This window comes from Molothrus aeneus, chromosome 1, assembly GCF_037042795.1.
Source record: "Molothrus aeneus isolate 106 chromosome 1, BPBGC_Maene_1.0, whole genome shotgun sequence".
Taxonomy (NCBI): Eukaryota; Metazoa; Chordata; class Aves; order Passeriformes; family Icteridae; genus Molothrus; species Molothrus aeneus.
The window spans coordinates 107,154,109-107,169,520 of record NC_089646.1 but is presented as its reverse complement, the minus strand read 5'-3'; the positions used below and the strand labels follow the sequence as shown (position 1 = coordinate 107,169,520).

Sequence of the window (15,412 nt, the reverse complement as noted above, 5' to 3'; positions counted from 1 at the left end):
AATATGAAAGATATTTTTTGTTAGAGATTGTTTAGGACTGTTCAGTGTCAGGCAGAGCCTGTGTTCTGTGGGCTTTCTGCATATGCCTGTTGTGTAATTGCCTGTCTGGTTCATTTGGTTTGTCTTTTCAGGCTAAATAAAAGTGTTGATTTTGTGATAACAGCTTAGTGGTTTGTTGGTGGAATATAACAGCAACTATGTATGTGTATTGAAACTATGCTCCAAGGAGATCACAAATGTTAAATAAGTTTTCTATGACTTACCAAGGTTACACCATCAGGTTTTCACCTACACTATTTTTGAAGATTTTTTTATAACAAAAAGTCGTGAAAGTGTTTCAGTTATGTTTTTGTAGGTGTAAACTAATATCTGTGGTTTTGAAGAAAAATCTAAAAAGCAACCTTATTTAGGCTGATTTCTGTTTTGTAGTTTGGCTGCTGAATTGTTCACCTACATTTGCATAGGTCCAGAAACAACAAACCCTTACCAGAGCAGTGGATATACAGAGCTTTTTTTAGTCCATTTTTAAAGGTTGGGTTTTCCATGTTCTTTTGGAAAGGTTTAATCACAAATAATTTTTGTTTATTTGACATTTTTGCTGCTTCTCCTTTTGCAGGTCCAATGATGCACCAGCAGCCTCCCTCCCAGCAATACAACATGCCACAGGCAGGTGGCCAGCATTACCAGGGGCAGCAGCCACCGATGGGAATGATGGGCCAAGTTAACCAAGGAAATCACATGATGGGGCAGAGACAGATTCCTCCATACAGGCCACCACAGCAAGGTAGGAATTCACTTCAGTATTTTTGCATTGATTTTAAATAACCATGTTTAAAACCATTTTTCATCTCTTTCTTGCTTAATCCAAATTTCTGTCAAGTCATTTGGTGTGGCAGACTTTGTTTGCACACTCTTTTTGTTACCCATTTTAAGGGTGGTTCTTGCAGCAAGAGATTACTGCTGTCACCATGAAATGTGAAGAAAAGTTTGTTTTCTTTTTGTTTTGGTTCTTTCTGAGATTATACATTCTGAAATTGGACATCTCAGATATATGCTGATGCAGAATTTGATATTCTGATATTTAAATGATAGGACAGAAAAGGAACAGAATACCTACTTGGTTCTGGATTCATTCAGTTACGAAAAAGGAACAATGTTCCACGATTTTGGTTATCTTTTTTCTTTTTAGTCCTTTTCAACAAGGAATAATTTTATTTTTAACACCCTAGTCTGTTATACACATATTCCTAAAATGAGCTCAAAACTGAAGTTTGATATATATAGTCTCAGTCTAGTGCAGCCAAACAACTGTGTGTTTGTATATGTATATAGATACATTTACTTATTTTTTTAACTAAACCAGATTACATATGTTGTCTGTAATGCAGCAATATGGGTGGGGAATACATTTGAGAAATATTTCTCATACTAAAATCAGAAATTAGCAGGCTTTATAACAGACAAAACAAGTGATTTACGTATTGACTGGTTGTGGTTTTTCAGGCCCACCACAGCAGTACTCAGGCCAGGAAGACTATTATGGGGACCAATACAGTCATGGTGGACAAGGTCCTCCAGAAGGCATGAACCAGCAATATTACCCTGATGGTAATCTCTCATAAATGTTAACTTTCCCATTTTCTATACCTGCCCAATACTAATGTAGTCCTATGCCCAAAATTAGGGGATGAGGAAAGAATAGTAATTGGATATCATACCTCACATTTAAAAACCCTTCCAAATTCAGAATTGTTACTACAGTTTAAGTTACTGTGACTAGTTAAATTTGCAACTTAAAGCATGTAATTTGTATTACTCCCATTTGAAACTCTTAAAAACAGTTTTATTATTTCAAAAGAATGGAAATAATTTGTTTCTCTCAAAGAATGGAGAGTTCCTTAGCATATCTAATATGATTGACATGAATTTAAACAGTCATAACCTTATTATCAATAAGAGAGGGGGCGATATCCTTTTATTAAAAATTTTACCGAACTGAAAAAACTTGCTAAAAAGATGTGGGTTTTTTCTGTAAGTACTCTACTTTTTTTAACTTAGTGTTTCATTTTCATGTAAGTCGCACAAATGTGTTATTGCTGACATGGTATGGGCCTTCAGTTTAACATTTATATAGGAATAAAGTGGTCCCTGCCCTGAGGATATTGAAAATGTGAATCCTCTTTAGATGTCCCCTCAGTGCTTTCAAGACAAGACTGAAACTTTGAATTTCATAAATCTGTCCTCCTACCTCTTGGAATATGGAGTGCTGAAGACTATTGGATTGTGTTATAAGTTAGAAAAGTTGAAATTAACTTGTTTTCAGGCTGAGCAGAGACTGGGAGAACAAAGATGCTAACTCCTGACTACTGTGATAACCATGTGTGCAACTTAATGGTATCTTATGAAGCTCAAGAAATGTGGTACATGTTAATGTTTAAAAAATATATGCAAAGCAAAGCTGTGTAATTGCCAAAGCAACTGCTCATAGCAAATAAAGGGATGCAAGTCAGTTGTTTGAATTCAATTTCCGTCAAATTGATTTTAAGGTACATCAAGCCTTATCTGTATAAGCTTACATGTGTTAATTTCTGGAGGTGTGTGTGCAGACTTGTGTTATTTTACAAGTTGCATTAACTGGTAATTATTCAGATTTCATTTTAGAAGATTTATGTATACACGTGAACGCTAAATTGTTACAGGCAATTTACTCTAGTAAAGGCGGTATGATGTTAGCATCAACAGCTTTGTGACAGCACAGATGACTTCTAGGATCTATTCCTTCTAAAGAGTCATCTTTATCATTACCTCATTATTACTCTTATGTAGAATAAAAGTAGAATATTTTAAGACTTGTTTTAATGGTTATGTATGCATGTAAGATTCAGTCAGTGCTGTATTGCAGACGTGATGACAAAACCACTGAGTTTCAGAATTGTTTCCTCCTTTCCTTACTTGTATCTAAAAAATTTATTCCAAATTTATAATATTTAATTTCAAATGTAAACAAAATTTTGGCATGTATTCTTGACCAAGTTAGCAATAAGATATATTTTGATCATCTGTAAGAAAATATATGTGTGCTAAAAACAACAGGTGGGGTGCTTACTGCATGTATTGCTTCCTTAATCAGAGATGCCTGTAGTCTCTGAGTAGAAAGGTTTGTTTGTAATGAATCTGCTCAGGACTGAAATGTAAGAGGAAAAGTTTTCTTAAGATTTTAAGTAGGAATTCTGTTTGTAGGGAAAACCTTGAGAGTGTTGTATTTCTGTCATTCAAAACCAGAATTTAATGTAGATGATGGTTCATAACTTCATTGAGCTTTATTTGTTATATTTCACACTGCTTTTAGCATATGCTTTTGAATTGGAGATCAGCAGAACAGGTGTTAGACAAAGTATGATAATTGCTTTCTTTGTTCATTCTAATTTAATTCAGGTTATTTACATGTGAAAGGCCTAAATGCTTTCATTTTTTTTTTGAGTGAAAGATGAAGTACTCGCCCCCCCTCCGACTCCCCCAACAAGGATTATTGGAAGGTTAAGACCATCCCTTACTGTGATGTTTCTAGAACTACTGCATTAAGCCTTTTTTTTTCCCCTGTCACATGTTAATTCAATATGAAAGGAAATCATATTAATAAGTCTTTGGCTAATACAATTGAAAATTCTTTTTCATGTATATCCAGTTGAAATTTTTTTTTTCATTTTTCTGAGAAATGAAATATTTTTAGGGTTTTCACTCAGAGGCCATTAACGTTTCTTCCTGTCTCTTGTCGAATTGATGTAGGTCATAATGATTACGGTTATCAGCAACCGTCGTATCCTGAACAAGGCTACGATAGGCCTTATGAGGATTCCTCACAACATTACTACGAAGGAGGTATCTATATACCTTCACACACATACGCACAGACATTCCCTCTCCTCCCCCACCCTCAACGGGAACAGACATTCTTGCACAACACAACTTATACCCATGCAAAGCTCTTGTAGAATACTAGTTGCTGGCTGTCTTGGAAATGGCAGGGAACTTGGAGCCTTCAGAATAATTTCTTGCAAACACCTTAAATATATAACCACAATTTGCCATTCTAACAACAGTAAAATGACTAAAACACTCTAGAGATTTTTTTTTTTTTTACCTCAATGGAAATTTTTATTTTAACATAAATTTGTTGGTTCAGTTATATATCTTTTTGTGTGTGTACATTTTGTATAATTATAGTGCTGTTAGGAAACAGCTTGCTGATCTTGTGTAGCTAGTCTGTGCTCTTGTAGCTGTCCTTAATTTTGTCTTTTTTTTTTATTTTATTTAGCATAGTCATGATCTTATGACTGTGATGTTCCAGTAAATGTAATGCTCGTTTGGCAGAGACGCTGAAAATGCTGCAGTTCAACTTTGCAAAATTGGCTTTAACTGCAGTTTGTTTGGCCGAGTTCCTTCTGTTTGGTTTGAGTTTTCTTTGTTTTGTTCAGTTTTTGAAATCAATATTGCATTTTCATTTTGTTCTTGTGTTGTTGGCTGTGCATCTTAGAAGGAAAAAAAAATAGGTATCTTTATGAGTTTTTGCTTTCTTGCAATGATCTTACAGGAAACTCGCAATATGGTCAGCAGCAAGATGCATATCAAGGACCACCCCAACAGCAGGGTTATCCACCACAGCAGCAGCAATATCCCGGCCAACAAGGCTATCCAGGACAACAGCAGGGTTATGGTAAGAACCTGAGGACACAGACAGCTGTCACAGAAAGGACTAAGAGAGACCTTTGTTGTGTCTTACTCCATCCCTGTTTGACTGTGTCCAGAGGCCAGGCTTGGACAGAACAGCTCTGTGCCTGCGATTTCACTGGGCTGAGACAAGAAAACATAGAAGGCAGTGTCTTTTGGGACTTAGATCTGTTTAGGATTAGGCAGTCTAGGAGAGTGTGGTGGCACAGAAAAGTGAGAGTGACTAAACAGCATTGCAATGGGTGTCTGTAATTTAGAAGGACCCAGAAAGATTCTGCTCTTTTCTCTCTTCTCTAGGTGAACATACTTACTAAGAGGACAAAGAACCACTTTCATCTGTGGATTTGCCAGTTAAAACAGTCTTTTAAAAACTGGTTTAAAACTTCATTCAACACATACATGAACATATTTATGGTTCACATACATGAACCATCATTTTCAAATTCTTGTATTGATCAGTAGAGAAATGACTGTAAGCATTGACAGCACACCTTTAAAGCAACTGTGCCTTATAAATTCACACTAGTAGTCAAAACCTTTTGGTGCATGGCAGGAATGAGAAGTCCTCTGCCACAAGTCCCTGGATTCAAGGAAAACCACCTAAAAAGGAAACTTAAAGCAGTAGAATGTAATTTTGTTGAATTGATTCTAAAAAACTTCGTGTCAGAAGAGCATACTGAAACTCAAAAAAGTTTTATTTGCTTTCATACTGTAAAGCAATATACATAAATTTATGACAGAAGAAGGAATCTCTGAAATTTCATAAATTCCATGTATATTAGCTTTCAGCTCATTTGCAGGCTTAAATGCTAAAGCTTTCAACATTGTGTGTATGTGAGGAAATGCACGGGTAATATGTTTGCCATGTAGATAAATGCCAGATTCACGTGAAATCCAGTTATGTTGAGACAGAGTTAAGCTTTAAGAGGATCCACTGAGATTTACCAAGTTCTACTCCTGGAGTTTATGGATGAATTAATAGTTCTGGAGTAATACTTGTACCTACATTCTGCTAAACATAATATAGGAATAGACTAAAGGTCAGAGTAGAGGTCATGTTGATCACTGCTCTGAACTTTGTAAGGAAAGAAATAAAATCTGATTTATTCAGAAAGTTTAGATTCAGAAATACTAGAAGAAAAAGGGATTAGGAAGTCTTTTGGAGCCACTTACCCAATATAATTTGTAAAACAGAATAATATATTTTTCAGTTTCTTGTTTTTAGCCAGAATTGTTACCAAAGTTCCATTTCTTTTCTGTGAAATTTGTCAATGAATATTTAGAATTCAGCTATAAAGAATTACCATGAATAAATAAACCCATGTTCATTTATCAGATGAACACAGCACTTTTAGGATGTTGTATTCTCGCTCAATTTAATATTTAATTGCTTTCTAATTTTCAGAAATAAATCAATATCTCAAGACATTATTATCAATCTTTAAGGTTTTGTTTCACTGTGGAAAGGTGAAACTGCATAGTTCAAGGGGATTTGAGGCCTGAGGAGAATGGTAATAGCTTATGGAGCTTTTCTTCTCCCGGTCATCTTTTCACTGTCTTACAGATCCAGAATTACTGAAGGAGTTATCAGCTGATGTCATCTTAATGTCCAGTGCCTGTAGCTCAGACTAGCCCTCTCTAGCACTGAATCACTGTTGGTAAAAACATACCTGTTTCTTCTGAAGGGAAGGAAACAAAAGTGTTGGTTTGTTTAAAAGAAAAGCCCTTCTGAAAAGCTGCAGATCTTCAGCTCTAAAAAATAGAGACCCAGTTTTTGAGGAGTGTTGTTGAAAAAGCTAACAGATCCACTGCTGAGGATTCATAGGGGTTGCCACTGAAATACAGAGTACATCTCTCCCAGTGCTGGGGGGGATGGGGATAATTTTGTTTGGAATATGGCTGCAATGCCTGATGGTGGTATCGTGCAGCTTCCAGTGGTAGACAGGCCAAATCCCTGTGAATAGTAACAGAGAGTTATACTTGCAAAAGAACTACTTCTTTTACAGACAAAAAAGACTGGAGACCCAAGTTTTGGGTTTTTTCTTAACCTTTTTCTGGAAAGTCAGTATTACCAAAGGAGTGTGGAGTAGAGGGTGCTTTTTTCCATCTCACAATACCTTTTACTGCTTGTCACATCTCACATTTTATACATGTGTAGCTTGCTTGCCTGACACCCCATCCATGATTGCCTGCTGTGGTGTGGGACTTCACTTTCTGGCAGCACAGTACTGCTGGTCTCTTCAGAAAGTCCAAATGCTAAACATAGCTGGTTATCTGGCTGCTCTTGGCATTAGAAAATTCTGGAACTCAAGCAGCCTACATCAGGAGACTGCCTTCCTAAAACCTGGAAAGGGCTCATGTTTATCATTTCTTGCCTTGTTCTTCTCTGTCCTGTACGTGGAACTACATGCATTGATATTAAATAATGAATATATAAATAAAAGTAAATGTTTCTGTGGTTGGAGCACAGGCCCTGGCAGCCAAGGTGCTTTCCAGGGGGAAGGAGGTAGGACACTCAAAAGACCTAATTGCATAGTAGTGGTATTTCTTAGTCCTGGTTAGCTGTAAAATTCAGTGGTTTTTTAGCTGTAAAATTCAGTGTTTTCCCTGTTCTCTTCTTTCCAACATCTTAAGCACTTTTTTTTTTTATTTTTTTATTTTTAATTTAATGATCTCCAGGTCCTTCCCAGAGTGGTCCAGGGCCTCAGTATCCCAATTATCCACAGGGACAAGGACAACAGTATGGGGGATACAGACCCACGCAGCCTGGGCCACCACAACCACCACAGCAGAGGCCTTACGGATATGACCAGGTATTCTTCTGTTTGATGAGAAAGTTGTGATTCTTACACACTCATTTGATAATCTTAGATTCTGGACACTTAAACTAATGAATTTTAGGACATGGTCTTTCAGGTATGTACATACAATTCTCATGGAGTTTATTTCTTGGTGAGTTACCAAGAATCATTTGTATGGAATTGTGATTAGTCATTCTCTCCTGAGTTTGCTAAATTTTAATGCAATTTGGCAAAGTGGGGCCTTCCCAGCAGTGTTTTTGGATGTTAGAAGTTAAGGTGATGTGTTTCATAGCCTTATGGTGAATGACTAATATGAAAGATGAGGTTTCTAAATCTCATGGTGGATCATTTTTCATTACTTCTTTGCAATAGAAATGGTTGAATTTATTTTCCGCAAACACAAATCCTAATCATAATCTTCCTCTTCAGTTGCAAAAGCACCTGAGGCGTGCAGCTGAGGTCTTTCAGCTGCAGAGCTTATGGGGAGACATGAACTTGTTTTTGCACAGATTTTCTCTGAGCAGTATAAGGGAGCAGTGAACATGGGAAAGAAGTGACCTGAAAATCAACTGCTTCATTCCTATTACTGCTAAGACAAGATTAAAACAAACAAACAATTACCACCAAAACTTTAGGCTGGAGTTGTAGTGAAGGGCTCATGTAAAAAAGCTGTCTTAAAATTAAAGGATGAAACAGGTTTAGTTCCTGTGAAAAGTACTAACTTGTAAAAATCCAAACTTTTCACTATTAATCATTCAGAAGCATCATTAAAATGCTTTATTACTTTCCTTGGTATAAATAATATTAACTAAATGATAAAGTTGAGGTTCTAATGTTTAAATAAAGTCCTGTTATGTCAGTAGAAGATCAATTGAATTTTCAAGAAAAACTTCCCTGAGGAAGTGAGAATTGCCCACAGTTTTGATGAACAGTTGGCTTTCTTTATAGAGAAATTAGAAAAGACAAGGTAGAAGGACCAAACTCTCTGTGTGGTAGTTTAGAGATGCAGTTACTTTTAATTATTTAACAGATAAAATGTTTATGCACTGAACCAGTAGCTTCCTCTGAAAACAATAAGCTACAGGAGAATTCTTTACTTGTGGCCAGTATAGGGTCAAGGAAACTTAATCACAATTTGCCGAGTTTTTTCCAGCTTTCCTTGCAGTAGAGGTGGATAACCCTCTCTGTTGATAGGCTGTGCTCCTCCAGTTTGTGCACTTGTAAGTTCCCCTGGGAAACTCAGTTATAGAAGACCTCTCTTTCATACTGGCCATTCCCATAGGAATTGTGCTGCTTAAATTCTCATCTGGCAGCTGTTGTGAACCTCTTCTTCGTGACTGATTGTTATATTATAATGGAACATAACTGGCATTGCAACATAAAACTAAAATGTAAAACACTACCTTGTTGTGGTAGTACTTTACGTGGAACGGTGGCAGGATCAGTTTGGAGCATGTTCACTTCCTAGCACAGTACTTTATCTGCAAGCCTTGAGCCCTGTGGTGGTGAAGGATCATGGTAAGCTTATAGCATTGATGCTTTCACCTCTGTCCACCTCTGCAGTACATGACATTCTGTCAAAAGAAATAGAGAATATCAATAAGGGTGGTAATTCTGTGTATCAGATCTGTGGAATAATTGCCTCTGTAGGATATGTAGACTGGTTGTTCATGTTCTTTAGGATGTGCCTTGGTTTTGAAATACATGTAATGCTTGATAGATTAATAATTTTAGGTACCTTTGTGTCATGGTTACTTTCCTAAATTACTTTGAATTTCGGTGACCTTGACTTTTTGAAATAATTTTCAAGGTTTAGGTGGGAAGTAATCCCCATCTTTCTTTTTTTTAATGATGTTCTGCTAATTTCACAGCAGCCTATTGAATATAAAGGTATACTCTTTTGATCAAATTAGGCTCCTGGCCTTATATTCATGTCTTTGGTCTTACTTCTACATTAAAGCACAAAGTATTTTTAGTGAGATGAAACTTATTACTCATATCAGTATATCATTTACTTGTATTAGTTTCCATCTTTTAATATCACAGTTTATTTGGATGGTCTTCCAATTACAGCTTTAAATGCAGGAAAATATGTCTTGTAGTCTAATTATGTATTTTGAATTTTTTTTAGGGTCAATATGGAAATTACCAACAGTGAAAAAGTACTCACATTCCGGTAGGCAAAATCTATTAGCAGCCATATTGTCTCCTCAGCACTGTGGACATCTTCCCAAGATGAGAACCTCCCATTCCATCTAGATTTTGGAAAAATCTTGTGGCTGTTTTATGGTTATACAGTCTTTATGGGTTAATTGTTAAAGACTGTAGATTCTCAGAAACTAGTTTCACATCTCTACTCTAGATGGCAATATTGGACAGAAAATCTGTGACATAACAATTTGCAGTGAGTTGAGAACTGTATGTCAAATATACTGTTACAGACTGAGAGGTGCAAACAGCTTTGTATGTTTATGAAGGTTATGGGAATTTAATATTTTTTCCACAGATTTTTTTTGTAGGGGGAAAGGGGAAATGCACACTTTTTACAGCAGCAATATTTTGTATATTATGTTTTACATGTGATGAATATGCAAGACAGTACACTACTCGCTGGGCAGGATAACAAATCTACTGTTAAAATGGGTAGGGCATGGTAAATGCTTGATTGTATTAGTCTCGAAATGGTGTACAATAAAGATAACAGTGAAAAGATGGAGAGCATTCTATGTCACTGATGGGTTCACGTACAAAGATTGAGAATCCCAGTTATCTAAATGGGAACATAATTAAGGACAGTGTAATATAGTCTTGTGCAAAGATAAAATTTTTAAGCTTTCCAATTTTTCTGAGTGAAGCGGTTTTGTAAAAATTGTTTCTAACATAGTTTGACAATTTTCTGCAACATTTTTTGGGTAACAAGATAAATGTTTGGGTTTTATTTCTCGAGTGTTTTGTCAGAGCTTTGCATAAGCAAGCTGTAATCCTTCTTAATAATTGCAATAACAAAGAAAATGACAAGTGTTAATTTTACTTGGCTTGAATATGCAAAGAACTTGAAAAAGAATATGGAGAACAGGACTGTATTGTATAAGTGTATTTTAACCTTTAGTTGAATAATTTGTATGTATCAAAATAGCCTAGAGGACTTTGTAAAACCTATCTAAACTTTTGTCATGGTTTAGGAATGGTGTCCCCCAATTTTAGTCTTCCCACTGACACACTCCAAGCCACACGCTGCTCGCTTGCTCCCCACTCTCCCCTTCCTTTGTGGCAGGCTGGAGAGGAGAATCAGAGGCACAAAAGGGAAAGATCAGGGTTTGAGAGAACAATTTACTGGAAACAGCAAAAGGAAGGTAATGGCAGCAATGCCAGTGCCAGAGGGTGCAAGAAGGAGGTGAAGGCTTCACACGTGGTTGATTGCTCACCATGCAGAGCCCGGTTCCACCCCATGCTACACTGCCTGGAAGGGTCCCCTGAAAATGAGGTGTGCCCTCCTGGCTACTGCAAAAATTAACCCCGTCCTGGCCGGAACCAGGAGAGCTTTCCTAACTGGGAGTTAATAACTTTAGAAAAGGGACATTTTTGTTTGTGCCCATTTTTCTTATTGGTTAACATGAGACCAAGGGGATGTTTTATAACATTAGGTACAAAACCTGTTGATGAGGGAAATGCCAAATTTTGTTTGGAACTGCATTAATGTTTATAGTGTTGCATGTGAGAGAGGCAGCACCTTGATCAATAACAACAGCACACAAAAAATTGGTTTTGAAACTGCCCTACAACTGTGTATCAGATAAATAAATGGATATTCTATTCTGCAGAAATATATGCATTCAAGAATCCCTTGCAACTTTTATAAATGATAAAACCTAAAATTAACCCAGGAGTAAAATATTTTGTGTTTTTTCAGTTTGCAATCAATGTTCAGGGGGATAAAAAACAACTCGTGTTCATAGTATGTGTGACATTATATATGGAAGACAAGATTTTCAATTTGTGCATCCTTTTTAAAAGGAAAGCAGTTTTCTTAAAGTCAATAAAAAATACACATCACGGTTTGAACAGATATGGCATGAGGAACATTATTATGAATTAAAATCTTGCAGGTTCTGTGCCAATTTTCCACCACTGTGTACTTCGTTGCTATTTAAAACTGTACTCCATCAATTCTAACGGAAGAATAAATTATTTGTGATTTTAATTTTCTCATTTGTTTCTTTAAATTAGATCCCTATCACTCTGATGTCTCATCTGGAGACTCTGCTGTGGGTTTTGATTTTAAAGATGTTTGGCCAGAATAACCAGACCTTATTTGCAGTCTAGGACTTTATCAAAATTCTCTTGCCATAGCCAAGTTAATTAGAATTAACTGTTCAGTAATCAGCATGTTGTGTAGGTTGTTTGTTAAGAAATTCTTTCTCTGAAAATGAAGGTCCATGAGGCTATAATCAAGATGACTGAATTAGATAAATGAGTTGACGAGGCAAAAATGTGTTGAACCCAACCTGGTGTAGATATGTTATCTCATTTGAAATAGGCTCAACTGACATTAAGAAATAATTTGTCTTGCCAGCCCATCTTCTGTTGTCTTATTCTCCTTTTTAATGGAAACTAAAATTGCAGTTTTAATAAGCAGAATTTCCTCCAGGGTTTCCCTCCTAGAGACTACTGCATTTGCAAGGTTTAATTGTTTTATAACAGTCCTGTTTCGTAAAACTTTTTAATTGGTGGTGACAAAAATTACCTTATTCCTCTGATACTATGCCAAAAGAACAACTTGAGAGGAGATATCTCCATGCAGAAGTTTTTCTAAAACTATATATTAGAAAGGAACGTGTGTTCCCTAAACAAAAGAAGGAGTGCATGACAGGACCAGGAGAAAATGGCAAGATACAAAGTTCATTTTAGTAAGTCTTCCTTATTAAATAAAATCCAGCCAAAAGGAAACTAGTAAAAAAGGTGTTGCAACTGGCATTTTACAGTCAGAATATAGAAAATAAGGGCAACTAACATAGCAAATCAAACACATGAGCAGAAATGATAAAAATGGTAAAAGAGTAAAGAGGAGGGGTTAATGCATTCAGTGACTTCTATTTATCATAGGGTTATGATTTTGCCATTGTATGTTTTCAGTATTCAGACTGTTTTATTTCCTTTTCTGCTCTGTGAATGACTTGCAGAAGGGAGAAGCTGGCTCCTTGTTTCAGTTGAAATTGACTTCACAATGTTGGCCGTAAGAAAGCAAATGTGCTGCTTTGTAGGCAGGCTAAATGTATCATTTCACAAAAGACACTTCCATTTTCATACCTAAATTACTCTAAAATGTGTAAAGTAATAGATTTTTTGAGAAAATGCACCTGATTAAAGAGGGGCAAGGACCTCAGTGGAAAAATACCGTTGTATTTCTACAGTTTTCACCACAGAGGATGCTAAAAGCCTACAATGTGATAAAAAAAATCAGATTTTCAATTTCAAAAAAGAATACTTAAATTTACAAAATTAAGAGAAACTGTTACTTCAGCAAGTCTAGGTGGAGTTCTGCCAGAAGCCCTGAAGAAGTTCAAAAACAAAGTAGCAGGCTTTCCCTACAGGAACAACAATTGCTGTATCATAAAACAGAAGCATAAGAGTGAAATCCTGTGAAATGAAGCCAAACAAACCTTCTGAGATGAATAGATACCTGGATGAAGTAGTAAGTAAGAAAACCCCAACAACCTAAGCTAAATATGTTCATTTAAAAAAAATATTCAAAACAACAAAAGCTGACCCTCAGTCTGGTAGAGTTATAGTAACAACTCATAGCACAGTCTGATGGAATTGATCTTTATGTTCACAATGGCTGAAGTTCTCTGAGAAGCTGCTATCATAAAAATGAAGCATGGAGTAAGGTTGACTGTGAAGCACTAGGAATGGGATAAGACAGCAAAAGGGGTATAGGAATAAATGCTGAGTATCACAAGTAATAGAGGTTGATAGTAAGTTACTCTGGAGCTCTCTAGGGATCATTGATTAACACTTTAAAATAAATTGGAGAAAAGAATATGTATTTCAACAGCAACAAGAGATGGAAGTGGTGCTACTTAGATTATGCAGGACTTAAACTAGAAATGCAATGGGACATATATAGCAGAACTTAAGAAATCACTGATGTTTATAAATACAGTACTGGGTGAGATAATTCCTTTTTACTCATACCCAGCTATTTAGGTGTCAGGAGTCACAGGGCTACCAAAATACTCGAAAAGTTGTGCTGTGGAATGCTTAACAAAGTACTCTAAATACTGATAAGAATTCTTTTCAGTTCAGAATTATTGTTCAACCTTGTCTCTTCCACATCAAAAAGATAGCTCAGGTGGAAGGTAAGTGGGTAACAAATGGCCAAGGACAAACACAGTGTGTTTGGGATTATTTCAAATGTCAGTATGTGTAAACCAGCAGTAAATAACAGATGTAATTTTTGTAAGGATACAGACAACATGACCAAAATTAAAAGCAGCACCTTTGAAATTGATGAATGCTTCTTATGGCATGCAGAACTGCAGACTCAATCCCATGGGTTTAGTAGGATTAAAAAATTAATTACATTTACAGTAATGTAAAACTGGTTAGGTTGGAAAAGATCTTTAAGACCAGTGAGTGCAACCATTAGGCCAGCAGAGCCAAGTCTACCAGCGCCCATGTCTCCAAGTGCCACATCTGTTAAATACCTCCAGGGATGCCAACTCCACCACTGCACTGGGCAGCCTGTTCCAACACTTGACAACCCTTTTGGAAAAGAAGCTTTTTCCAAATACCAAATCTAAACTTCCCCATGTGCAGTTTGGTAAGTTGGTGAGGGGAGAATAGGACTCCTGTCCTACCAGCTGTTATTTGGAGAGCAGCCTGACCCCCACTTTGCTGCAACCTCATTTTACATGAACAATTAAATTAGGGCAGATAAAAAGCTTAATTTGAAAGAATGTTAAAACCTCATGTTCCACAGCTTTGCGCAATAAGCAATGTTACAGAGTGTAGAACTTTGTTGGTGCCTTGACAGTAAATGTTGGGAGTATATTTTGATTTTTTTTTACAATTGTCACATTTAGAATGTCACTCTGCAAAACCTGGGAGTAGGCAGCACTAGCAGAAGACTTGGTGTATGTTGCAGTATCAAACTGGAGCTGAACTGGAGTAGCAATGTTCTATTCAGAAAGCTATTTTTTTGCTATGGTGAAATATATCTCCTAAACAATGTGAATAGTGAAATACTTACATTTCAGTCTTGCAAGATGCTGGCTGGGTACTTTCACTGAACTCTCTTAAGCTTCCCATGACATAATTTTTCAGGAAAATTCTGACTAATCCAACAGAATGTCTTTTTTTCCCTGCTTGAGATCTGATGATTTTACAAGAGATTTTTCTGTTTTCCATAGATAAAGTTTTCTAATTTTCTCTTAACTATTCACATGTTGGTCTTAGGAATAAAGGTAGTTTGGTATGTCAGTGGCTTCATAGAGGTACACCTGGGGTTTTTGGTGAGAAGAGCTGTGGGGCTGGAAAGGAAGCTGCTGGAATAACCAGACCTAATAGTCTGTGAACTCTTCAGGGCACTGTGTCATTTTCACTTGCCTTGGCACTCTTTAAACAAATGGTGTAGGTGAATTGCCATATAAATGCTTTTGCATTTTGGTTCATAATTTTAATTTAATCTCACAGTTAATTTTACACAGCATAAATTCTAATCACCTACTGCAGTTGGTGTTGCCAGAAGTGCGCTGGCATCTTGACACAGGTTCATTACAGATACTTTTATAGAAAAATACCATTTGCGAGGGCAGGCTTGGTAGAAACACACATTTTGTCGTTATGAAATTAAGTTCCATCAGTTGTACTTCTGGATGCTT

At 36.4% G+C, this 15,412-nt stretch overlaps 1 protein-coding gene across 2 annotated transcripts in view; it reads left to right on the top strand.

Moving 5' to 3' along the window:
- The window catches only part of SS18 (SS18 subunit of BAF chromatin remodeling complex), a 42,705-nt gene extending 30,975 nt beyond the window's left edge, over positions 1–11,730 (top strand). The window contains exons 6-11 of one of the 2 annotated variants that reach the window (XM_066562573.1): positions 617–784; positions 1,504–1,608; positions 3,787–3,879; positions 4,592–4,714; positions 7,408–7,541; positions 9,661–11,730. In XM_066562573.1, coding sequence (XP_066418670.1) covers positions 617–784; positions 1,504–1,608; positions 3,787–3,879; positions 4,592–4,714; positions 7,408–7,541; positions 9,661–9,687 — 650 coding nt within the window. In that variant the 3' untranslated portion in view covers positions 9,688–11,730. The remainder of the gene's footprint in view (positions 1–616; positions 785–1,503; positions 1,609–3,786; positions 3,880–4,591; positions 4,715–7,407; positions 7,542–9,660) is intronic. The other variant, XM_066562582.1, reaches the window with a different exon arrangement.
- Positions 11,731–15,412: the final 3,682 nt, after the last annotated feature.